General features: G+C 42.4%; 1 protein-coding gene across 8 annotated transcripts in view; it reads right to left on the reverse strand.

Annotated features, from left to right (window-relative positions):
- Positions 1 to 25,709, reverse strand: part of LOC116069104 (myb-like protein I) — a 67,117-nt gene that overhangs the window by 22,442 nt on the left and 18,966 nt on the right. For 3 of the 8 annotated variants that reach the window (XR_004109839.1, XR_004109840.1, XR_004109841.1), the window contains 3 exons: positions 23,721 to 23,913; positions 23,325 to 23,507; positions 14,633 to 15,929 (listed from right to left, as the gene is read on the reverse strand). The exons of 1 other annotated variant lie outside the window; for it this stretch is intronic. Coding sequence is in view for 3 of the 7 variants with exons in the window: in XM_031339468.1 (XP_031195328.1) it covers positions 15,808 to 15,929; positions 18,803 to 18,831 (151 nt within the window). In the remaining 4 variants the exon portion in view is untranslated. Of the gene's footprint in view, positions 1 to 14,632; positions 15,930 to 18,802; positions 18,842 to 23,324; positions 23,508 to 23,720; positions 23,914 to 25,709 lie in introns of those variants that run through there. 4 more of the 8 variants (XM_031339468.1, XR_004109838.1, XM_031339467.1 and 1 more) reach the window with 4 other exon arrangements.

Here is a 25,709-nt window from a genome sequence, read left to right on the forward strand (position 1 = left end):
AGGCTGCTATGAACATGGTGGAGCATGTGTCCTTGTTACATGTTGCAGTATTTTTTGGGTATATGCCTGAGAACTGAAATCTTATTGTGGCCACTAGCTCATGTGGAATACTTTTTCTTTCCTGGTTTGGTTCTGTGGTGCTGGAGATTGAGCCCAGAGCTGTGCATGTAAGATTTGGAGAGCCGGGTCTTACATCCAGGATGTCCCCACTCACAAAGACACAGAGTCGAAGATGGATGCAATAAGCAAGAGGTTTAATGATCCAGTATACTGGCGTTGTCCGGCAGTCGGGGCAAAGGCGACCACGAGGAACAAAAGCACACACTCTTTATACCCTTTCACAACATAGGTTTGTAGCATGCATTGGTTATCTCTCATTGGTGGAGCTCATTGTTCTTTGTTTCCATTGCCCTTTGTGCCCCAGGTGAGAAGATACTTTTGGCATCTGGGAGTGAGAGATCCACCCCTCACTGCGGGTGAGGACGTTTCCTGGAACTGAGCACTGCTCCCTGCAATTAGGGCATCTCCTGGGGATGGATGTTTACTCAGTACACTCTTCTGAAGCTCCCTGACTTTAAGCTTAAGGGACATTCCTGGCTTCCCGGTATTTTTATGAGGTGTCCCTGTTTGCTCAATTCTTACATGCACATATCAGGTGAATGTTCTGTCTTTCAGCGGGACCTCCACCCCTCTTAGTAACTGGCCAGTTTCAGGACTCTCATCGTGCTTGCAAAGGGCAGATAGAAATACTGAGAAGTGCATAGTTTCAAGACTTTTCTTCTCCGTGAAAAGCCTAAAGCCTGCCCCCTTTTAAGGCTCCGTTGAATCTTGACACGGATATGGTATGCACAGCTGAGTTTGAGACCCTGCTCAGCCCTTTTCTGCATATTTGCTCTTAGCAAGCCTTTCACTTTAATAACTCAGAGTTTCCTCAACTGAAATCTACTATACTAGTCGCATTACCAGCTCCTCAGGGCCAGTTTGAAGACTAAAGGATGCGTTCTCATCCACTGGTGTTACCTTACAGATGTGTAGCTGTCCAGCAGCCACGCAAACCGTGTTCCTGAAAGAAAGGCTGGGGTGTAGGAGTGGAGGAAAGGACGGCGGAGAGAAATAACAAGACCAAGACAAATTTTTCTGATCAAGGTCCGATGTTTACTTAAGAGACTCGGCATTTATAGGAAAGAAAACCATCCCCCTCAATGCCAAGATCTCGATCTTGTTGACTTATTAGCATCTTGTTGCTAGTCAGAAACTTACCATGCAGGAATATTCAGTAATGCAGTAGGTGGTGGCTCCTTGTAGAAAACTTCAGAAGTGGCAGGACAATAGAGTTCTCTTATCTCAGAAAACACCACCCTAGGTGGGCCAGCTCTGTCTGCAGGACAGAGCAGGGACTGGGGAGATGGTACACAGATGCACCCATCCTTCCTTGTAGATGTGTGGAGATTTGTCTGCAGACTTTAGTCTGGTCTTACTCTTCAGGAAACACTAAATGAGTAAAGCCAAGGTCAATTTCTCTCTACACAACCTGCAGTGTGTTTTCCTGTTCCAAGACCCTTCTGGCAACACTGCAGAGAAAACAACACTTGTCCTTCATACACCAACCTCCACTTTGTCATTTTGACATTAACAAAATCTGCCTATGAGGATGGAGGATTGAGAAGGGAGGCAAGCCCTGACCTCAACAGCCTTGAAACCTGGATTTGAGTTCTGGTTTATCAGTCTTGACCAGTGGCCTTGAATCAATGTCCGGCTTAAGCAGAACCTTGCTGGGTGCTGTGTCCACTCTCCTGTGGCTGTATTTTCTGCCTTTAGCAAAGTCATGCCAGCAGCCCTGAATACGTGGTAGCAGGCTGAGAATAATTTGAACACTGGGCAAAGGTGTTCTTTGCCCTTCCTTCTCTTACATTCGATGTTTATTTTCCCCCTTTCATCCGTGATTCCCATTGCCAAACTGTATGACAGTCCAAGAAGGCTCTCCTTTTTTCCCCCAATTTTGCATATGGTAGATTCTAGACTTTTACCAAGCTTTCAGTGACAACCACAATAATAATAATAGTAACATTTTTGTCTTTATAGTACTGTTGGTGTTGATTCAAAGGCTCTCCAAACATAATTTAATTTAAGCCTAACTGAAGCCATAGGAAAAAGACATGTCGGTGAAACTCTATTTTATATACATGAGAAAACTGACATTTAGGGGGTTAAGAATTTTTTGGAATACTAAATGAAGCAAGGATAGTGTTTTTGTTTAGCTTTATAATCTGTTTGCTGCAACACCCAAATGAATCTCACACTTGCCAAATGGTTGATATGTTGAATTTATAAATGTCCCCGCTCACTCTTTTGTGCAATTTACTTCCTAAGGAAAGAAGCCAGGTCACTTGCACAATTTCCAGTTATCTGTGTTCCTCTGATCATTTCCCCATGGAGCCTTTATCCATATTTTTTCCTATATTACTGGGTGGATATGGAGGGTTGCTTTCCTTCAGATATGATTGCTTTAGTTAGATGACTTCATGAACAGTGGTGCACCCTTCAATTAAGGCTATGTACATCCCATTACTTCTCTCTTTATAATGTCAACACTCCCTAATGTTCAATGCATAGATACAGGAGATCAACAGGGGAGGTTAAATGGTGATATTCTAATTAAGGCATTCCTTCGTTTCTTCACAGAAATTCTTCTACAAAGGTTAATTTCCATCTGTCTAATGTTCAAGTTCCCAATGACATATTTCATGGTAACAGCTGGATAAATGTATGCCCCTTTCCCTTCATGCTTCAGTTTTAAAATTGGTGAGTGGGTTCCCACTTGTCCTTCTGGGTCACCAGGTATGTCTGTTTCCATAGAAGGATTATAAACTCATGAGTTCATGGACTTAATCATCTTTTCATTTGAATTTATTACACTTCACTTATTTCATCTGATCAAATCTATCTATCTCCTGAAATGTTTTGGAAAACCTCAGTGGATTTGGGGAGCTTCTTTGCTGTCTTCTCAGACAAGATTTTCCCAGTTGACCCTCTGCATTTTCTCACTCATGCTCAGAATTTGCCGTCTTTCTGTGGATCACTAGTTACTTTCATAGGAAACAGTATTTCAAATGTCCATCTGTACATGCTAGTGAATGGATCGTAGTGATCTTGCAGTTTCTATTTCAACTCCTTGGTCTTACACAAAGTATTACAGTTTTCCACAGCAGTAGGTGTGATAGAACTAGGTTATCACAGAAACCTTCTGATTGCTCTACTCTATTTCTTACATCCACCACAAATAAAAGTGGGGGCTTGAGTTCAAATCCTAGAATCCTCAAAAGGCCTGGAGCAATACTTCCTGTCTGTAATCCTATTGTTCCTATAGAGACATGGAAGGCAAGGATAGGAGAATCCCTAGAAACCTGCAGGCCAGCTTGTTGTGCAATGAACCCCAAATAGAGTGTATCTCCAACAAGGTAAAAGGTGAAAACTAATTCCCAAAATTGTCCTCTGACCTCCACAATTTCTGTGCATTTACACACACACACAACTTAAGTTTTGATTTTGTTTTTGTTGTTCTTTTTGTTACTATTTGTATGCAGCACTAGAAATGTAAAATCAAGCTGTGTTCCAATGTCCCTGGGAAGAACTGGGTTCCCAGCTCTGGTGGATGTGGAAAAAATAGCTTGTGTCTGTATGGATGCAGCACCTGTCAATAATTAATTTGATGGCCTATAGCTTAGGCAGGAAATAGGAGGTGGAACATCCAGGAGACAGAAAGGATTCTGAGATATTTGCCAAGTGTAGGAGATTTGCCCAGGAAGATGGTACCTGGGCACAGGTAACCAGTCTTGTGGCAAAATGTAGATTACAATAAATGCATTGTTTTATATAAGGCACCCTATTATGGGTGCCATTTGGAAAATGAACTCTTTTTAATATAAATGTAAGCAGTGATATAATCTGGCAGCTGTATTTCCTAACCAGCTAATTCCACAATAACCACACAGAGAGACTATGACTTATTAAAATTGCCTTGAGCCAAACACTGAGCAATTATTCCTCCATTCAAACCCCCAAGCTAGTCAGGTTTCCTCCCAGACAATATTCCCATCTTACTTGAGTTTTTTTTCTTCCTTTCTTAATTCAGCTCTCTTCTCCTGATTTTCTCCACCTCCCTCAAGTTTGTTACTTCCCTTCCTCTCTTTATCAATATCCCTCCTAGAATCGGAGGTCCCAACTTATTCTCTGTCTAAAGCTCTGTATTGGCTCATTGGCTTTTATTGGCAAGGCAGAAAATGAATGTGGAACAATGTCCATACAAACTTGAGACAGGAACTTCTAAGAGTGTACATAACAAAGCCATGTCCAAGTCCAGATTAAACCAAGATACAAGAGCAGAGAAATCAGCATTTGAATAACACAAGGGTAAACTTTACATGATGTGCAAAAATATCATGCCTACAAGCAGGGTCTCAGGAAACTTGACCCCTACCTTCACCATGAAGTAAGAGAGCACTAGACAGGGCCAGGTTTCCTACAGACTGAAGAGCCCAGGTAGCACTCCCATTAAAAGTATGTGTCAATGCTGTGGAAGAGGTTCACACATTTAAAGAAATTAAATGGTTACATGAATTATTTCTTAGCACTAAGAATGAAATTTCATATTTTCCTAAGAAGCTAACGATCCATGAAAAATATTGTATCACAGGAGCAATGGCAAGTTCTCCAACAATGGATGAACTCAAACCTTCTGCTGTCTCTTCTCAGGACAGTCTAATTTCTAAGAGGATCCAGTGATAATTCCAAGAACCAGACATCCACCATGGCATTTACTTCCATTATTAAAGTAAAGCAATATGATATGCCTAAGTTTATTAAGTAGTGCAACACTAGGCTTTTAAAAGTATTTTTCCTTTCTAATTGATGTAACTACATATTTTATTAGGTGCAGTATACCATTTCATTACATATAAATATACCCTGTATAATGGTAACTGGTATATACAACACCTCAGATATTTATCATTTCATTGCAGTATAAAAATTAAAAGCTACCTATATGGAGATGAGGAGGGGTCACAGGGGCTAAAATACTTACTGTTCTTGCAAAGGACCACCTACATGGTAGCTCACAACCATCTGTGACTCTACATCCAGGGAAAGCAATGTTTTTCCTGACCTCTGCAGATTTCTGAAAGCTTTTGACACACCTATATACAATCAGGTGTGCACGCACACACACACACACACACACACACACACACACACACAGACAGACAAAGACAAAATTGAATAAATAGATAATTTTGTAAATTCAAACTTTTTACTGTCTATTTTGAAATAAACAACCAACTTTGCCAATAGTCATTGTATTAGTCAGGGTTTCTATTCCTGCACAAACATCATGACCATGAAAGCAATTTGGGGAGGAAAGGGCTTATTCAGCTTACTTCCACATGGCTGTTGATCACCAGAGGAAGTCAGGACTGGAACTCAAGCAGGTCAGGAAGCAGGAGCTGATGCAGAGGCCATGGAGAGAGATGTTCTTTACTGGCTTGCTTCTCCAGGCTTGCTCAGCCTGCTCTCTTATAGAACCCAAGACTTCCAGCCCAGGGATGGCACCACCCACAAGGGGCAATTGAGAAAATGCCCCACAGCTGGATCTCATGGAGGCACTTCCCCAACTGAAACTCCCTTCTCTGTGATAACTCCAGCCTGTGTCAACTTGACACATAAAACCAGCCAGTACAGTCGTTATCCTACTGTGCTATAAAACATTATTTTATATGTGCTCTGTGACACTTCCTGAGAGGACATGAATAAACAGTCACACCAGATAGGGAGCTGACAACAGACCAAAGCAAGAATAGCACCTAAGTCCAACCTGGTGAACCAGTGAGTTTTCATGGGTTTACATCCAAGAATATGGGTAAGGGGTTACTTGCAGGAGTATGGGTTAGGGGTTAGAGGCAGAAAGGATTGAATCACAGCTGCATCACCAAAGCCCACCCAGCATGCGTGTCAGTTCACAAAAACTGGAAACCTGAAGCACGCTGTGCAGCCTGCAGGCAACTCAGTTGGTTGGAGAATGTCCTTTGCAGGTGGCTCAATTGTTCGGAACCTCTTCCAAGCAGCTCAGCTTCATTCTGCTTCTTCCGGGCTCTTTGGCTGATTTGCCTTTTCGGGGAAGCTTAACATGTCTTAAGAGTGTCTCTTGGCAGGTCTTACTATTTATATATGCTTGGGGAGGGAAGGACAGAGTGTATCTGGTCAGTTTCAGGGACTTCCTGAGCCTTTAAGTTGTTCACTTCCTAAACTTAACAAGTGTATTGTTGTTTGTTATTGGTGGTGGTGGTGGTAGTGTGTGTGTGTGTGTGTGTGTGTGTGTGTGTGTGTGTGTGTGTATGTACGTGTTTTCAGGATGGAATGCTTCACTTCCCTTTAGAATATCCTGCCATCTTTCACCTCCTATTTAACGTCCCATATCTTAAAGACTCTCTTTCTGCAACACAGAGTTATTCTCTTCTCTCTTGATGTCCAGTGTCTCTCCTCCAAAGTGGGATGCTTTATCTTGAAGGAAATTGCTACACACTATGTCTGAACCCCTGTGTCATTAGCCATCTTCCTTGCATCACTTTCTCCTCTGTATCATTCTCAGCTTCTGGTAAACACTATTCTACTCCCTATTTCTATGAGATCAGCAATTTTAGATTCCAAATGAACATGACAATACGCAGAGTTTGTGTTTCTGCATATCACACTGTTTCGAACTAGATTATGTTCTATCACAGATGGCTGAGACCCTATTCTGTTTCTTTTCATTCTCAAAAATATTTGGTACAGCATCCCTTTCCTCTTTTGCCAATATGGAAGATATGAAATAGTTTCACTGTGATATTGATTTGCATTTCACAGACTATAACAAGGTTGCACATCTTTTTATGTTTATGGATATAGATTTTTTTCTCAATTTACATGCATGTCTTTTGTACATCTTTAAATTTAGCTGACTTTTTCTTGGCTACCCATAGAAGGTCTTTAAAACATTCAAGCCATTAAATCTTTATCTATTACATTTGTTCCAAGTATATTTGAGGGTTATTGTTTTTTTATATGATGTGTTCAGAAATGGAGTTTTATTTTTTAATTAAGCTGAATTTATCCATTTTCCTTTAGTTCTGTGCTTGCTCATTAATCTTGTGAAATAACTCCTTAATAACCCAACATCATGAGGACATTCCACTATATTTTTCTTCTCAAATTTAAGTGTTTTAACTTTCTTTACTTTCGTATTCCTGTTCATTAGATAAGAATGCGATGTTGTGCATTGAATGGAGACATAATTTTGGTTTTGCCCACATGGATGTTCTTTGCTAGGTAGCTCCATTCCTTTCTTTGTGACCTGTAAAGTGGCTTTTAGATCAAGTTATTCTACAGCAATGGGTTCTTCCTAGTCTAATTGTTCTGTCCTATATTTCAACTTATCCATCTCTACTCTAGGGCCATACTGTCTTATTCTCCAGCTCCTGACAGCTGGAAGCCAAAGCACCCATGTATCCACATACATGTTTACCACAGTTTTCAGGAGTGTTTGCAATTTTTTGTTTTTCGTACACCACACAAATTTTATGATCCTATTTTAAAATTCTGTCGGAGATTTTTGTTTTTTGAAATTTAAAAAGTTTCTAATTCAAATTAGGGATAAATGATGCTTTTTATTATACTATTCTTTCAGCCTGGAACATTATTGTAAATGATTTAGAAGATGCCAAGCAATATCTTCCTTGCTATTTATTCACAGGTATGTACTCATAGAAATACAAATAAAAATAAAAGTATCAACAACAGCAAAAGAAAGAGGGTGTGTGGTGGGATGTCTGAAGGGAGAGTACAGAGTAGCCTCATAATCAGGGATGGTGGGGCAAGTTGAACCATGTCGCCAGACAGAAAAACTGGTAAGGTCGAGCAGATTAAGGAACCCCAGCGCTTCTCATAGTTGAGAACAGTAGACATTTAAATCTACTCCCGACCTGGCTCCTTCCCTGGAACTCTGTGACCACAGAACCTCATTAAGAGGACCATGACAACTGGTCACTATAGCACAGAAACCCAGAGTTCTTCCTGCTAATAAGGTATCTGGGTGGGCCCTGAGGATTTAGCCAATAAATTTCCCTTCTCGGGCATCCCTTCCTGCAAAAGGCATTTAATCTCTGGTTCACCCTGAGTAAGTCATATGCATCTCTTTCTGCCATGAATAAACAGTTTGGACAAGCAAGGACTGTCTCTCTCATCAAGGTCCACTGTAGGGAGAGGTCTTTGTCATACAGAACCTGAGGTAGAGAAGGTGCCTCCATACTCCTGCCGCACACCCTCAGCTAAGCCAAATTCTAACCCTGCACCAGGCTCATCTCAGGCCTGTGAGCCCTTGTTCTCAACTCTTTGCAATTCCCAGTGGCATTTGGGTCTCCAAGAGTTTGAGAACCACAGCCTCTGTCCCAGTCCACCTGGAGAAACACAGTCTGGGACCCCCTATCCTAGGCTGTGTTTAGCCACCCGTGAAGGGCATGTCATAGTCCCAGGAGCCCGCCACCTCATCAGGGAGAAAGGAACATAGGCTAGTACCTCTGTGCTTCACCTCCCCGAGCAGTTTCCCAACACACCAACAGCAAAGCAAAACGCAGCCCCACAGGGATAGGGATACAGGGAGATCCGTTTAATGTCACTCTTTCCAAAGACTTGGCTGTACATAAATGGCATCATTTATTCCTGGTTTCAATTAGAGCCTTGTTCAATAAAAATCTACCACTGAACTTCCAAATATGATTGTAAAATTCGTGTAATGAATGAAATGAAACAGTGGATTCATTTTACTACCTTTTGCATACATGGCATGTTTCACAAGACAAACTTTAGGACATGTGATCAAAGATATTTGGTACATTGATTGATTGATTGACTTGGGACAAAAGCATTCAAATTTTTAAGGTTACATTCTCCTTAAAGTATTAAAGGGTTTCTTAAGCAGAGAACTGGGAAAATGAATTGGTAGGAGAAACATGTAGCTAAACAGCTAGCTATAGTCCAGAGTTCAGAAGAGGGGTCATGCATTATGTTTCAGTCCTTCATATAATGTAAACATAAGTAGTAAATTATTGAGAAAACTTTCGTTTTTAAAATGGCATTTTTGAAATTCATTTCAGTTTCTAAGGTTTTAGAATATATTACCTCTTTCAAAATCTTAATTTGTTCTCCTACTCAATATGTAACCTACTATGGTTCAAACTAAATTGGGTATGTATTCATTCATTCATTTGTTCATTTGTAAAATATATAAAATATTTCATTGTGTTATAGAGTATATTCATACAGCTATATTATCAAATTGAAAAGCTAGAAGTAATAACGATAACATCTCCATACAGGAAGGGAGTTCAAAGCAGGCAGGACTGGGGTTAATCTCAAACTCCCACCACCTGGACCTGAAAACATGCAAGAAGAAGGAAGAACCTCTTGCTTATATTCCAGGTTTGTCTGGTTAGAAGTGGTCAGTAACTGCAATTGTTATCAGTGGGTCCATTTTCACCTGAAAATGTTGTATTGTTGTAATACAATTGTTGTATTGTTAAATCAGGGAGGGAAGAGCTCAGTGACAGAGCACTAGACTTATATGCCCAAGACCTGAGTTAGAATCTTAGCACTTATACACGCGCACGCACACACACACACACACACACACACACACACACACACATATACATACATCTAGAAAGGATTTCAAATGTGTTCAAACCATAGCATGATAGAACACTGCATGAGCTTTGGAACTGAACATATAATATGTTTGGAAAGAACAAAGACACGACTCTCTATAAAGTTTTGTCCTGCCCCAAACTGTATCCTCTATAATTTATATGCACCTCAGAGAACAAACCTGAAAAGAACCCACTGTTAATTGACTGGATGACTGTGATAGGCAGCTGTTTTGCTTCCATAGGCACCTACACACATCCTTTTAATTCACTGAGGGACTAAGAAGCAAGAGTTGGCTGACACGGTTTCACCGAGCCTTACTGCACGCTGCCTCTCTGGCCCCCTCCTCTGAACTGTAGCTACTTGCTTAGCCACACGTTTCTCCTTCCAGTTACTTTTCCTGGTTCTCTGTTTACGAAACCCTTTAATACTTTACAGAGAATGGAACATTCAGCTGCCAGAGAAAGCTTACAACATTCAAAAATATACAGATGTGAGGGCAGAAAGAGCAGCCATGCTATGAATGGGCTTGCAGAGTGAATGCCATCTCTTATTTCACACTGTAGAGCCAAAACTTTCCCTGGGACACACTGAGCAGTCGTTGACATTTCCGAAATGGCAACAGTGGTGAGCTGAAGAGTGCTTCTCCTCGGAAGGTGCCATGATGTCTAAGCCTGGGAACAGATTGAAGGCTATGTTCTTGGCCTGCGCAAGCTGCATTTCCCCTTATTAATGCAAGAGTTGGTAATAATTAAATTCAGGACCACTAGCCATCACTGCGTTGAGAACTTTTGACTCCCAAGTGTGTACAGAAGGAGACCCTGACTGCCCACTGAAAGGATTTGCAGACTTATATATACTGCCCTGCATCCTGTGCATGCACGGCTTCAACTTTACCCAATTTTGTGAATCTATAATAAGGAGTGGTCTCAGATGTTGGCTGAGTAGATGTGAGAGCAAGGTCAGATTAAAATTCATCCTGTCACCTTAAAACACTTCTTTCTTTAGGATGCTTCTATATCCAAGATATAGAACTGTATGATGTCCCATTGTTTATTCCATATGATTTTTAGAAGTCATTTTCTAGAGATTTTAGTTAAAAAAAAAAATGAAGCTAAGCTTTTTATCATACACACGGCATGGCGAATTTTATGTGGCACTTGACTAGGTCATGCGGTACCCAGATACTTCATTAAATATTATTCCGGCTGTGTCCCTGACAGTTGTTTCTAGATGAGGTAAACACTTGAACCGTTAGTCTGGGGAACTCAGATTGTCTTCACCAGTGTGAGTGTCCTCCAAACAGCTGAAGATCTGAACAGATCCAAGTGGAGTAAGAGTGGATCCCTCTGCCCTGACTGTATCCAAGCTGGCATGTGGTCCTCTCCTGACTTTAAACTTGGCTGGAATTCACAGCATCAACTTCTCCTCCTCTCAGGCCTTGTGATTCTTCCTAGAAGTGTACTATCAACACCATCGACTCCCAGTTCCTCATCTTGATATGAACACAACCTAATCCTTTCCTCATGCATATAATTTCTAAATGAGGTCTCTGCTTCTAATAGTGAGGATCCCTATAGGTCTGCAATTAACCATGGGACAGACATTGACTTTGAACAACTTCTGGGGCCAGAGAATGGCTCAGCAACTAAGAGCAACTTGTTGCTCTTCCAAAGAACCTGGGCACAAATCTCAGTGCCTACTTGACAGCTCACAACCATTTGTATCTCCAATTCCAGGAGATTCCATGCCTCTTCTTCTTTTGTAGGCACTAGACACATATTTGATGCACAGATATGTATGTAGATAAAACACCAAAACATATCAAATAAAATAAGTTTAAAATATTGATTTTGTTTTTAACATTTTCCCATTGAAAACCCCTACCAAATATATATGTACTATACATTTGTATATACATATTGTATATATATATATATATATATATATATATATATATATATATATGGTGTGTGTATTTTGAACATTCTGAACTAATTTAATTTACTGAAAACTACCATTGGCACAAAAATAATCTTCAAATGTATTAAACCAAAGCCTTCAAGTGTTTGAGTTTGATTTTTTTAATTTTAATTCTCCTATCTATTTGTACATGTTTTGAGATGACCCACTTCTACAATCACAATACCATTGAATCCTTTCAGTCACCAGAGAACAAAGGTTAACAAAAGTTACATAATCCTTCATGAGCTTGGTACAAGGACAGCTTGGAGGTGCAGATTGGCATTCTTAGGAAAAAAAACATCATGAAATTGATTTTCAGAAGGAAGGAACTTTAAATTCTAGACAGAGATGTCTTATTTAAATCACAGTTGATTTGACAGAGTAAGAGGTAAATATATAACATTTAAACACTTCCTCTTTCCTCAAATGAAAAAATAATATGTGCAAACAAAATCCTTGTATGAATCTAAAGTATGTTTAACCACAGAAGCCTTTGAAAAATACAGCCTTTCATACAACAGGTAGGAACTCATCCACCTGATGAAGCAATGAAAGGTTCACTCACAGTGGGGTGTTCTGCCTTCCCAGTGCCTCAGCTTCTTTCCAGTGTACCCTTCCAGTGTGTGGAAGGGGGCACACTATTCCTCTTCATCACAAGACACCCTCAAACACATCATAAACACAAACAACAAAGAAAAAAAATAATAAATTAGGCTTTATCAAAATTTAAAAATTTTGAGCTGTAATTTTATGACACCTCAAGGAAATGAAAAATTCAAATTCAGTATGAAAAAAGGTATTTCCAAATTGGTAACAAATAAGGGCTTTGCATCTTCAATATAAAAATAACTCATAATTCAACAATTAAAATAAAGATACATAGTCCCACTTTAAAATGAGAAAAGCATCTTAAAAGACATGATTCAAAGGCAGTAAACAAGTGCGGATAAGCATGTGTAAAGATGGAGCATTGCTGCATTAGAAGCGGGTAACTAAGAAACAGAGAGATCCCACGTGATCCCAAATAGAAGGGATCAGCACAAAAGACCAACGTGCACAAGCCTTGATGAGGACCTGAAAACAGTGACACTCACAAGTTATCGATATCAATGTACAATACTGCAGCCACTCTGAAAACCAGTTTGTCATTTCCTCGGAATACATAGAAAGGACTGGGGAGGTGGGGTCACAGGTAAAAAGCTGCTGCACAAGCGTGAAGACCTGAGGTTGAGTTCTGGGAAGAACTCACATAACAGCTAGTGTGATACTTGGGTCTATAGATCTCGGTGATCCTATAATGAGAAGGAAGGCATGAATCCATGGAAACTATCAGGCCAGCTGGCTTCATGTGCACACCTGACAAAGAAGAGCTCCTATGTAAACAAGGTGGAAGGAAGCAAGGACTGAGGCTGAAGGTGGTCCTCTGACATCCACGCTCATACACATGATGTGGGAGGAGTGTGCCTACACACACAACACATACACACACACACAAATTAGTACCAAGTTTATGAAATATGACATAAGATTCCCTCATAAGACTGAAAATAGTTTTACCATATAGTTCAGGTATACCACTTCTGGGTCTATATCCAAAAGAAATGAAATCAGCATACCAGTCCTTGTGTGTCCATTGTTTTATATTTATTACAATATTATTCACCATACCTAAGACATAGATCTATCTTGGATTCCAATAATGGATGAAAGAGATCATGAAAACATTACACACACACACACACACACACACACACACACACACACACACACACAGTGAAATGATATCTAACCATAAAACAAAAGAATGAAATCCTGTCGTTTGAATTGTGTGTTGGGAAGATGTCAGAGAAGGATAGAATGTTAACAGTCAACATTCGTGGAGTTTGGAATGTTGTGCTTCTGAGACCCACATCCCCTTTTCTTTTCAGCCACTCAGAAGACTTCGAAACCATTTTATAGCAGATAAAAGGATCTGTCCAAAATGGCGCGCGCTGGTAGCCCTAACCCCCAGGAGCTTAAGACAGAAAAAGTACTAGTTGGCAGTAAGCCAGGACTTCATGATAAGACCCTATCTGTAAAATGAATAAGCAAATAAGCAAACAAACAAATAACTGGAATCTGAAAGTGCCTTCCTTTGAGAGCTTGCCAAACTCGTGAAGAAGCATGTTTACCCTACTGGGACTGTGAGCTCTCTGTGCTCATGCATGGAGCCACACCTTTGCTTTAATGGATTCACTCTCTGCTAGAAAACACATTCTCCATCGATTTGCTACTCTGAAATCTCACCAAAAAGTCAAAATGACAATTTCTCTCCATTCACTGAAGCAACCCCAGGAATAAGGTAACAATTTAAGGAGGTACATTAAACCCAGTGACTTTTGAGTGGTGACACCCCTGGAAGCTCTTACCAAGATCCCCACAGACTCAATTTCCTTTTTTGTAGGCACAGTCCTGACTCCTTTGTACCTTAGAAAGACTCCTACCGTGAGAATAAATTGAATGATCATCTCGCTTAGCATATTGAACACATTTGCAAGTGAATGGAATTATTACAAGACGGGGTCTTTTTAAAGTGTTTACATAGGGGTTAAATATTTATGCTCCTATCTAAGTGGTAGCACTTGATTATACCTGCACTCAAGAGTGTGTTTTCAATGTTATGTCTCTTTCTATGTTCACATGTAGGAAACTAGTGACAAATGCCTTGGTCCTCTGCTTCCTTATCTGGCTGATGCTTGCACTAAGTAGTCTCAGAAATGCAAGTATGCCCATCCAGTGAAAGCAAGAGTATCCGACTGAAGTAAGGCAGCTTTTATAAGTGAGATGGTGTAAACAGTGGAGAAAAGATGGAGTTCCCTCTTACGAATCCTGGTGAGGCAGAGCAGTTGCTGGCAACAACAGGCTCAGATGAGAGTCAATAAAGCACAGAATATACATTGCCCATTTACATTTATTGCACATTAAGCCTCCTTGCATACAAAAGATAATGACAAATGCAAAACAAGCATGCGGAACAGTGCAGGCTTATCACTGGAGAGTGGGCAAGGTGCCAGCTCTCCGCTCCTAAGCAGGGGAGCTCTAGGCAGGGCTAGTGGAACTGCCCAGGGATGGGACACTTAGCCACAGGAATGATCTGAAATTGGCATTTTCCTAAACTAGGATGTGAACCCCACCATGGCAAACACAAGTGTAGAGGGGAATGAGACAGCACCTGGAAGAAAGTTCAAGTTGCTGGTGCTTCCTGAACAGTGAGGTGGTGCACACAGCTTAATTTACCATTTTATCTACAACCCACCTTCAGGCAAAAAAATTCAGCCTGAAACCAGAGTCTCCGATAGATAAAAAATTTTTTGAAACCCAGAAAGCAGTAGTTTTCAACCTATGGGTGGCCATGCCTTAGGGGGGGAGGAGTGTCAAACTTCCCTTTCACGGGAGTTACAAATCAGATATTTACCTTATGATTCACAACAGGAGCAGAACTACAGTTATGAAGTAACAATGAAAATAATTGTATGGTTGGAGGTCGCCAGAACACGAGGAGCTGTATTACAGGGGTGAAGTGTTAGGAAGCTTGAGAACCACTGACATCATGTAGATCAGGTCAGGGTAACAATGACCTCAGTGACCTCTAAGGGGTTTGTGCTTAGAAGCTGAAGTAAGCTCAGCCTGCTCCCCAGGAAATCTGTTGTTAGGAAGAAGGAGTGCTTTAAGTAGGTTTGGGGGTGGAGGGCGTGTGTGCTTGCATCCATGCGAGTGAGTGCTTTCATGCATGCCTCTGTGTGTGTGTGTGTGTGTGTGTGTGTGTGTGTGTGTGTGTGTGTGTTGACAGGGTCTTTCTAAGAGTCTCAGGTTGACCTCAAACTCCAGATCCTCCTGCCTCCACCTTACCTATTTGCACTAACATGCCCATCTGTGGTAAGATGCCCCATCTGTGGTGAGTTCTTCAAAGACATTCTTTTCGACACTTCTCATTTCCCACCGAAGAAACGCAGCTCTTGAGTAGATAGCTCGTTGAGTGCTTAGAAGCTCTTTGGTAGACAACTCTGGAGCACTCTCACCAAAATCCCAACACTACCTGTCCGGCGGCACTCTCACAGCAGAACGAACCTTGCAGGCACTTGTGTGACTGACAAGAGGTAGGTGGCAGAGCCCCTCCAAGTCTTCCCTCTTTTTTCCAATTCTCCTGTCCCTTCGATGCTACCTCAAGAGGCCACCTGCTGAAGCAGCTGCTGTGATCATAAAAAGAAAAGAGCTATAAGAATATGTTCTGGCCAGGTGTTAGGGAAGGGGGTGCCTCGGCAGGCCCATGCCAAGGCATCCCTTCCTCCTAAGGGACCAGACATACGCTGGTATAGTTTAGAATAGAGTTTATTTAGGGCACGGGAAGGGGAGTTAAGAGGGTAGCAGAGGCAGAGAAAGGCAGAGAGAAGAGGAGAGTAGAAAAATAGGGGCCGGCCATGACCACCTGGAGAGAGGGGGGAAGGGAATGGGGAGAGAGGGGGAGTAAGGGGGTAAGAGGCAAGGTGGAGAAGCAAAAGAGAGAGGAGAGGGCAAGCAGCCCCTTTTATAGGGCCAGGCCTACCTGGCTGTTGCCAGGTAACCATGGGGAGGAGCATATCTGGCTGCTGCCAGGTATCTGCGGGGATGGAGTTTATACAGAATGCTAACAGCTGCCACAAACATTCTCCAGCCAGACTCTGCGGGCAGAGAGAAGGTTGAAAACTTTGAAAGAGCTCTCAGCCCAATCTCTCAGCCTCACTCTTTCTGCACCTGTCCCGGAAAGACGGGTATTATCATGAGGAGCCCTGTTAACTCGTCCCTGATCACTCCAAACCTGTGATTCCACTTCCCCGCCCAACCGTCCCCTCTTGGGCAGTGCCAGTCTCAGAGACTTTACTTAAGATGTTTGCAAGCTTCTGCACAGCTGGGAGCAGAGCTGCACCTCCAGAGCCCAGCTGAAGAGAACAAAAGCTTCCAGAGACTACAAAGATAATGAGTCTCCCGCACCCCACCACTGTACCAAGGCCAACTCCCTTCCCTCCGACGAGTGGACAACTACCTTAAAATGCACCCCCCCACACACACACATACACGCCACCCCCAAGATCTTTATTTATTTATTTATTTCCATACCAGGGAAGGGCAGCATGGTGGAGTGGGGCGGGAGGAGGGGTATGGCGTTTGTTTCCCTTGTTTTTCAGAAGCTAAAATGCTCTGGCATCTAGGAATGAAAGTGTTTGTCTTAATTCTGCCCTCTCGGCAGGAGCCCCTGCAGAAAATGGCTTGTGTTTCCACTGCCTGCCGCCGCTGGCTGCTGAGGCTGTTGTGGTGGCAAAGATAAACAGCCCATCAGCACAGAGCCGAAAAGAAATATCGGAAAGGGGATGGGAGTAGTTTAATTACTTTGAATGGCTTTTTGTGTTCTGTGTGATTGCTTCCTATGATACAGTAGTTTCTCATTCTCCATGCAAACTCTGTGTTTCTATTCATAAGAATAAGATTGAAGCAGGAAATTGGCTTTCAAGAGCAAGAGAGAGAAAAGAGCAGACTGAGGTTGGCTGTTTCCTTTAGAAGAGAGGGAGCCACGGAGGGAGGGTTCATTCGCCCATGGCTGGGCTGAGCGAGGACCCTGGCCAACCCAAGGTGATAGCAAGTTTCCTTGCCCTGCCCTGAGGTGCAGTGATGCAGTGACCATAGGGCAAGTGACCTCTGGGGCAAGGAATGGCTCTCACAGAGCTTAGAATAGCAATCAGAACAAGATTGAAAAAGATGGCCAAGCAAGGCCAGGACAGTACTGGGTCCACCCGCTTCCTACTTGAAAAGGATATACGTGCATAAGAGAAAGATAAAGAAAGGATGTGAGCGTGTGCACCACACACATGCAATTCCATCAAGTTGTCATAGGACAGATTATAGATTTGAGGTTCTGGACAAAACCCTCGGGAAGCATTGTTCTCCATATTTTCTGATTTTACCTTTCTGTAAATTAAGAACTTATGATTCATAGTACAGTAACATATGGCTTAACTATGGAGACACATTGAGAAATATGCCATTAGGTAATTACATCACCATGTATGATTCAAAGAGTACAATTCTCTCTCTCTCTCTCTCTCTCTCTCTCTCTCACACACACACACACACACACACACACACACACACACAAACACACACACACACATGATGCCTGTGGTGTTACTAGACTCCAATGGACCACCATATATGTGATTCACTATTAACTAAAGCATCATTATACACCTGTTAGATGGCAAAGTCATGTCTGCACATGACATACTATGAGGTCCAGAAGTCACTATCTATAAAACTTGAGTAATTTTTCTACCCTATCAGTTTGACTCTGAGTCAAATCTAGGTACATTTTCCATATCAATTAAGTTGTGAAATCCCAACTATTCTCTTTACGTAAGAATTTGGCATCCTGAAGTAGCTCCTTTAAGAGTGGAGTAACCAATCAAAGTGTTTTCCTTGAGGATGGAAGACCTGGACATGGTGATCTCAGATAGGAAAAGCCTGATGCAGGGCTGTATAATAGGCTGAGGCAACTGAGCAAAAAGCTGAAGAGCCTGCTGGGAAATGTGAGAGTAACTGCTGGCATCTCGTCTAGGCTCAGCCCCACAGTTACCTGGCAATAGCCTGGTGTGCCCAACTCACTACAAAAGGGGCTGCTTTCCCCCTCTGCTCTTTCCTCTTCCCCATCTCTCCTCATTCCTCTTCCCCCCCCTCTCTCCATGTGCTCATGGCCAGCCTCTCTCCCTCTCTCTCTCCTCTCTCTCTCTCTCTCTCTCTCTCTCTCTCTCTCTCTCTCTCTCTGCCTTCCTCTGTCTCTATACTCCCTCAACTCCTCTCCCACATGCCCTGAATAAACTCTATTCTGTCAGGTGGCTGATCCCTCAGGGCAAAGGGATGCCTCAGCACGGACCCTCAGAGGCACCCCTTCCCCCACACTATACTGCGGCCTCCACCAATCGTATTCCTGTCTCTCTTTCTTTGTATGAAGCACAATAACAACAGCCCATAGGGTCTCTTTAGTAATTGTGGTGAGCCCTGGAGCTACAGGATGCACTACTGAGGAGCTAGGTACCTGGCAGGTGGGAGCTGAACCACCACCATCAGTGAAAGAGCACTGTGGAAAACACTGGTCTACATCATAATGGTACCCAGATGCCTATTACTATGAGAACTTCTGACTACACGAGGTGAGCAGAGAAATGAGAGTTTCCAAATGAAACTTCAGTAAGTCTGGGAAATACATTATTCTGAGAGTCCAGTTCAAATTTGCATCCCTTTTTAGTTAGCAGGGTGACCCTGAAGGGCTTGCCTCTTCCCTCCTTTGAGCCTCACTTACTTCATTCTCCAGTAAAATTGGTCTCTGGTGGGCTCTTGTTTTATAACCACCCTCCCATTCCACTTTAGGTTATCCTGAGCTAGTTCAGCTTAGTTCAGAAAGGGAACAAATTAATAAATAGCCCAATGCTTTTTGACACCCTGGTGTGACACGCTGAAGAGAACAATTCACAGGACACCTAGATGTCTAAGGTCTACAGGTATTGGATGTCTGAAATGTGAAGAGTGGACAGGGAGCAGCGTGTATAACTATAGAATCTCCAGTAATGGAGGGCAAAGACAGATTTATGCACCAAATTTCAAAATACCGGTAGACAGGGACACTCTGTAACTTTATGGAGGAAGTTGTTCACCCAAAGGATAATAAATGCTCCAAACACATCAAGCAGCAGGCTGTACAGAGAGGAACTAAGTGTGGAAATAGCTTCAGACATGGTTTGACATGAATTTCCATGTCATCAAAGCAGTAGAATACTGCAGAAGATTCCAAATATTTAAGGTTGACATCTAGGAGAGCAACCAAGCTATTCCTCATCTTTGGGGTCTCTGCTGAGTCAGGTTAGAGAAAAAAAAATAGTTCAATAGTTTTGCTGATGTTGGAACATGTCTTTCTTTAATTAGAAATAGAGGAATGTGATATTGAGGAAGGTGTGGAGATGCTCCATGAAGACTGTCAAAGGCTGGCAATAGGCAACTGGCCCAGTGGGATATTTTGTTTACTTCTTTGGAGAGGATGGACAAGTGGCAAACTCCATCCAGTTGCCCCCAAGATGGGAAGCATCCCTATCAGGAGTGAATTTTCCTTTTCATGGTAGAGGGTGAAAGTAGCCCAGTTCACTGCTTCCTCTAGCTCATGCATCAGCTCTCATGTCTTAGCTGCTTCTACAGTCATCGTTCTGCATATACACTTTACACATAGCCCTTCTATGAGTCCTACATGGCTGGGAGACAGACCCTGACCCTGAGTTTCTCAGATCAGTGATACACTCTTAAGCTCATTATCTGTAGAGTACATGTTCTTAGGCCAAGGCCTGTTAATGGGCATTGTGCCTAGGTAAGAATTTTAGAAAGTGCCCCTCGAGCATCGCCTGTCTTCCCAGCCTGTCATTTCGTTACCTGCATTCTCTATTAGCAGTTTGGGATCATTAGGCAAAAACTAGCGCTCGCTCGCGGCACACTGCTCCGTAGTGTTTGCTCTAATAAGCTTTCGTAAATAAAACCTGAAGAGATGAAAAAGGCCGGTGTCTGATTACATGCAACCAATTTGGCCTCATTAGGTTCTTATAAGAAAAAAAAGTAAATATAATCTTTATAAATCATATGGCTATAACAGAGATGCCTGGCAAAATTCATTAGTTGAGATAACAGGAGTGAGGACCGTTTAAACACGCAGAACACTTGGTTTATGAGGCTGTTAAGTACTATTTCATCCATTATAAACTTTTACAAAACTCAAAGATGTAATCAGGCAAGGGAGATCACATATTCTTAATGGATTCCCTAAGGTTTGGGCTTAAGAATTTGCTATTAAAGCATTGGTGACACTTAAAATATTAATTCATTTTCCCTAGATGCCTAAAGCCTAGAAGATGTTTGGTCAGCCTGTTTTACAGAGAACACCACTGAGGCACAGGAAAAGAAAGTGATAAGCTAAAGAAGCTAGAGCAAAACTAACAAGAATGCAGACATCGTGCCCTAAAGGTATCGCTTCTTGAGTCAATGTAAAGTCAGATTTTTCATTTAAGGAGATAAAATAATAGAAAGTGTGGGAGAAAGCCGATACATTTCTTATTACTTTGCCCTAAGCATAATATCTAGTTTGATTCTTAGGTGTCGAGTAGGGCAAATGTTGCTCTGTCAGACTTGAATATTACTTCTTAACGAAGCGTGTGTTCAAGGTTGAAAGAAAAATGAGAGTTCGAGGCACCGGCTCTGGCTCTCTCTACAACCTTGAGGATGCTCTAGGTGCCTTTCTAACAACGATGTTGTGAGGAGAAGAGTAAATTATTAAGGGGGGAAGAGGAGGGATAGTTTGCCTATCAAATGTCTAAGAAAAACTGCTTACAGGAGAACTCATTTGGGTTCCCTGTTTCAGAGGGTTTCATTCATGGTTGCCAAACCTCCCGTGCTTGAAAACAACACCGGGTAGGAATGGGGGCTGTACGTCATAGGAAGTAGGAAGTAGGGAACCGGAAGGAACCGAGGACCAAGTGTAACCTCCAGAGCATCCTACTTCCTCCAGGTGGACTCCATTCCCTACGTTCCCACCACCTGCCAAAATAATATCGCTAGCCAGGAACAACACATTCAAAAGACGATCCTGTAAGGAACTTTTCATGTTCAAAACATAACACGATGGAAGTTTTGAAAAGTGCTATCTAACCGTTACCTTTCCTGTTGTTGCTCATTATCTACCTATCTCCTGAACCTTCTACCACATTCCAAAACACTTAACCTCTGGAAGTTTTCCCCAGTAGGTTAGCAGAATCGCCCATCTCAGCACTGGGGAGACTGAGGCAGCCCTAATAACTTTAGCCTCATATCCTCAACCAGTTGTCAGAAGGCATTTCTTATCTTGTTCAGAGCTGTCAGCACCAGAAAGAATAGAGCAAGAAAGGTAGCAATTAGCTTTCTCCCCGAAATCCCACTCAGGTCTGTCTGCCACCTCCCATCACACAGACTCTTTTTTGCCCTGATTTTCATTACCAACCGTCCTATCTTCTGGGGACAAGACACGGACTAGACATCCCTTCTTCCAGAATCAACCCCATCAACCTGTGAGAGGCAGCAACCATGTGGAAAGGAGAAGCAGGAAGGACTGAAGGAGGCAAGCAATCTCTCGGGCAGTGGGGCTTTCAATGGAACGAGCAGATCTTAGGCGTCCAAGAACTACTGATTTTAAATATTTAATAAGCCGTATAGAGTTAAGTCATGAAGTCTGTAAGATGGCGTGGAAGGATGCTTTCGGGTAGCATGAACGGAGGGGCTGGGACGTTTTTGCTTTTTGTTTTTCATTTTTTGTCTTTTTTCCTTTCCTCTCCTTTTCACCATTTTCCATCTCGGGTATTTAGCCAGCCAAAGCACGAAGCGTCTTAGCATAGATACAACACTGCCACCTAGAGGCCTGGGAGGAATTGTCCTTCAGCCGGCCAGCCGCCAGGACTGAAACCGATTCCCACGCACTACCTTAATGAAGCTTCCTGATGTGCGCTCCAGGCCTGTTTCACCCTGCATGGGGCAGACAAGGCTTGGAGCAAGTGCTTGAAAGTCCAAAAATGTATGGCAGCCGTACTAGCTTAGCTATCCATCCGCAGCAACTCTTAAGCCTAGCTTCAAAACATAAAAGAACAGATCCTAGCTGGTAACCCCCCACCCCCCACCGAAGTCCCCCTTCCTCATCTAAATGCAAATTTCCTTGAGTTTTTCCTTCCTGTATCCTATTCTTTGCATGTTAGGATAATTCATGTAAATCTTATGCATTTTGCTTAGAGGCACCTAATTAGACAGATTAGCTCACAGACTCAATAACCTTCTCTTTTATTCTTATGAAAAGAAGGTTATGTCAGCTAGGACTTCTAGCCCTTAATAGGCATCAGGCACAGAGCACATTTGTGCTCACAGGTCTCCATGTGTGCAAAGAACACAAACAACTGTTTTGTCATGTATATTGCTGGGTGTTTGTATTCGAGTATACGCATGCCTTCTGAAGTCCCACACTGGTGCTGGGTACCAGTACCAAGTGTAGTTCACAAATGACCAACGAATATGAACATTTGATTGGCATAAGAGATGAACAAAGAAATTAAAAGAGAGAGAGAGAAAACATATATTCTTCCCTTTGTTCTGAAAATGGATTTGGGCTCTCATTAGCATGCTGCTACTGTGCACTGTAGAAGAAAAGAAAACTTGCTTATAGGGAAAAGATAAACCAAAGATGTGACGCTAACAAGCTCTCAAATTGACAAAAACATTGTACGTTGCCATGGCAAGAGATCTTTTCAAAGCGTGAGGGTCCTTATCCCCAGCCTCTGAAAATCCCTCAGGTGGGTCAGCCTAGGATGGAATTAGGCAAACAGGAGTTCTCAGAGCAGCAACTGGATGACTCGCTGACTCTTTTCTTCCCTTCAAGAGTTCGCTGATCCCCAAGAGCCATCCAGATGTGCATTTAGTCAAATTCTGGATAAAGCTCCCTGAAACAGATGCCAGTTTCTTCCAGGATGTAGCAGCCAGTAAAGCTTGGAGGTTACAAACTCAGATACCTGCCTGTGAGTGACTGAAGCCAGTGAGACAGGACTGTCACGGATGGTCTCCAAAGAGAAGCCATTGCTCAGTACAGCCGGTTGCTGCCTTCGGGAAATGAGGGCTCAGTATAGTTCTACTTCTTTTGAAAGCAGCCAGAAGTCTGGTATGGATATGAAATCTCCTGATTCTTCTGTTGGCAGCTACTCAAAAAAAACAAAAACAAAAAAGAAATGCTTATACTGGACAACATAAAACTTAGCCAAAAGCCTGATCTGACTGGAAAAGGCAAGTACAACTTCTTAGTCTTGGACCTTGAAAAAAATCTATATTCAAACCACGCCCAAGTCCAACCTTCCACTGCCCATTTAGGGCAAAAAGCTTCCCCCTTCACGCTCCGGTTTATCCAGTTTCACCTGTCTGAGTTGCTCTTTCCTCCGGCCTTTGCCTGTCAAAATCCAGTATCGAGGGCCAACTCAAATGTCAATTTATTTTCGAGGTCTGCTGGAATCACTGCAGTCAACATTAATCACTGCAAGAGTGCGCTTTTTATCTCTGTTCTCACACTCAGAAGTAAGCACTGTTGATGTGTCCCCGCTATGAGCATCTCTGCAACAGGAAGGGGTCAAAATTCATCTTGTCTCTAGTTCCCAGGCTGAGGACAGAACTGGTATTGATAGCTAGTTTGAACTCATATTGGGAAGTCGCTAAGTAAGAAGCAATGCATGACGTTTGTTAGCTAAACAACTCACGGTACCTCAAATGCAATTAATTTAATCTGAGTCTTGCACCAAACTTGCAGCTGACCAAACAATGATGCCCAGCTACATCCAAAATGGCTCTACACAGCAGAAATGACCCACGGATGCAGCAACTAGATAGAAAGCTAGGTTGGCTCTCTCTCTCTCTCTCTCTCTCTCTCTCTCTCTCTCTCTCTCTCTCTCTCTCTCTCTCTGCCTTCATCCTATGTATATGCTGCTTATTTGAACACAGGATTTATTTCAATAAAGTGTGTGTATAGCTTAGTTATCATCCTCAAAACAAGTCTACAATGACCGCCTATTTTGTGTAAGGAACAGCAAATACCCTTTGGTATTTACAAGACACACCGCCCTCAGAGAGTAACAGTATATGTGGAAAACAAAGTATATTTACATGGAGAACAGGATCATTCATTGCACCATCAATCCATAGAAAAATGTCAGAGTGCATTTACTGAGTTCTCGTTGAGTGGAATGTCTCTGGTTCTACACCAGGGATTCAAGGATGATGTGAAGCTCTGTCCACCTTTGTGGAGAGCATGTATTGCACATGGCAATGCAAAGTTTACTTTGGGCTGAGCACTCATTAAAATGAGAGCATGAGAGGCTGGAAAGATGGCTCTGCAGTTAAGAGTACTTGCTGCTCTTCCTAAGGATCTGAGTTCCATTCTCAGCACCTACATCTGGTGGCTCACAGCTGCTTGTACCTCTCGTTACAGGGATCAAAAGTCCTCTTCTGAACACTGAAGGTACTTGCACACACATAGTACACATACAGATCTGCAGGCACACAACATGAGGAGAGTTTCTGTGGCAAAGGAAAAGGATTAAGAGAAGGGGACTGGATTAGCTGAAATTTTGCTAAAGGGAATATATACTAAAATGGTGCTTTGCTCCAGGACTGTAGTGGCCTTTCGGGATTCTGGAGACCTAAAAATCCCTGGATCTCCACCTTAGGTTACACAGCTAAGAACTACAGTGACACTCCAAAGAGGAAGAACATCCATGGAAGAGGGAGCTTCCCATCTCACATACCATGGAGATGCCCTGACTCTGGCCACTCGTAGGAGACATGGATGCTACAGGAAAAGACAGCCGTGAGATCACATTCTGTTCCATTTTATCAGTAACTCTTCTGCTGCTCTGGTCCTACCAAACCACTGCTCCATACAGAAACTCTCAGAGTTCATGTGGATCACCCCAGTCTACCTACAAACTTCACAGCCCCAGTGTGAAGCTTAGTTGTTGTGAGTCAGGAGAAGGTATCAGCCATAACTACTATTTGTCCTTTCTATGACCACACTTAAACTTGGTAAGATGATGAAGGACCAGACAAAGGGAAGAACAGCACTGGATGCAGAATGAGTCATTCCCACCTAAATACGAAGGTCAACATGATGGAATCATTGTGATGTCTTCTATCGAGGGAGGAAACCCATGCATGTGCACCGTCCACAGCTTATATGGAGAAAACTTAGGGAATTTTTTTTTTTTAATGAAAGAAGAAAAGTAAGATTTTGAAAAAGCTAAAATAGGGCTGGAAGGTAAGATGGAGAGTTGCTGGGGGTCAGCATCAGTAGAAGAGGTAAGGACACATAAAGAAACCTAAAAGAATAAACCCCACTGTTCTTTTTTTTTTTTTTT

Source organism: Mastomys coucha, unplaced genomic scaffold, assembly GCF_008632895.1.
Source record: "Mastomys coucha isolate ucsf_1 unplaced genomic scaffold, UCSF_Mcou_1 pScaffold22, whole genome shotgun sequence".
Lineage (NCBI taxonomy): Eukaryota > Metazoa > Chordata > Mammalia > Rodentia > Muridae > Mastomys > Mastomys coucha.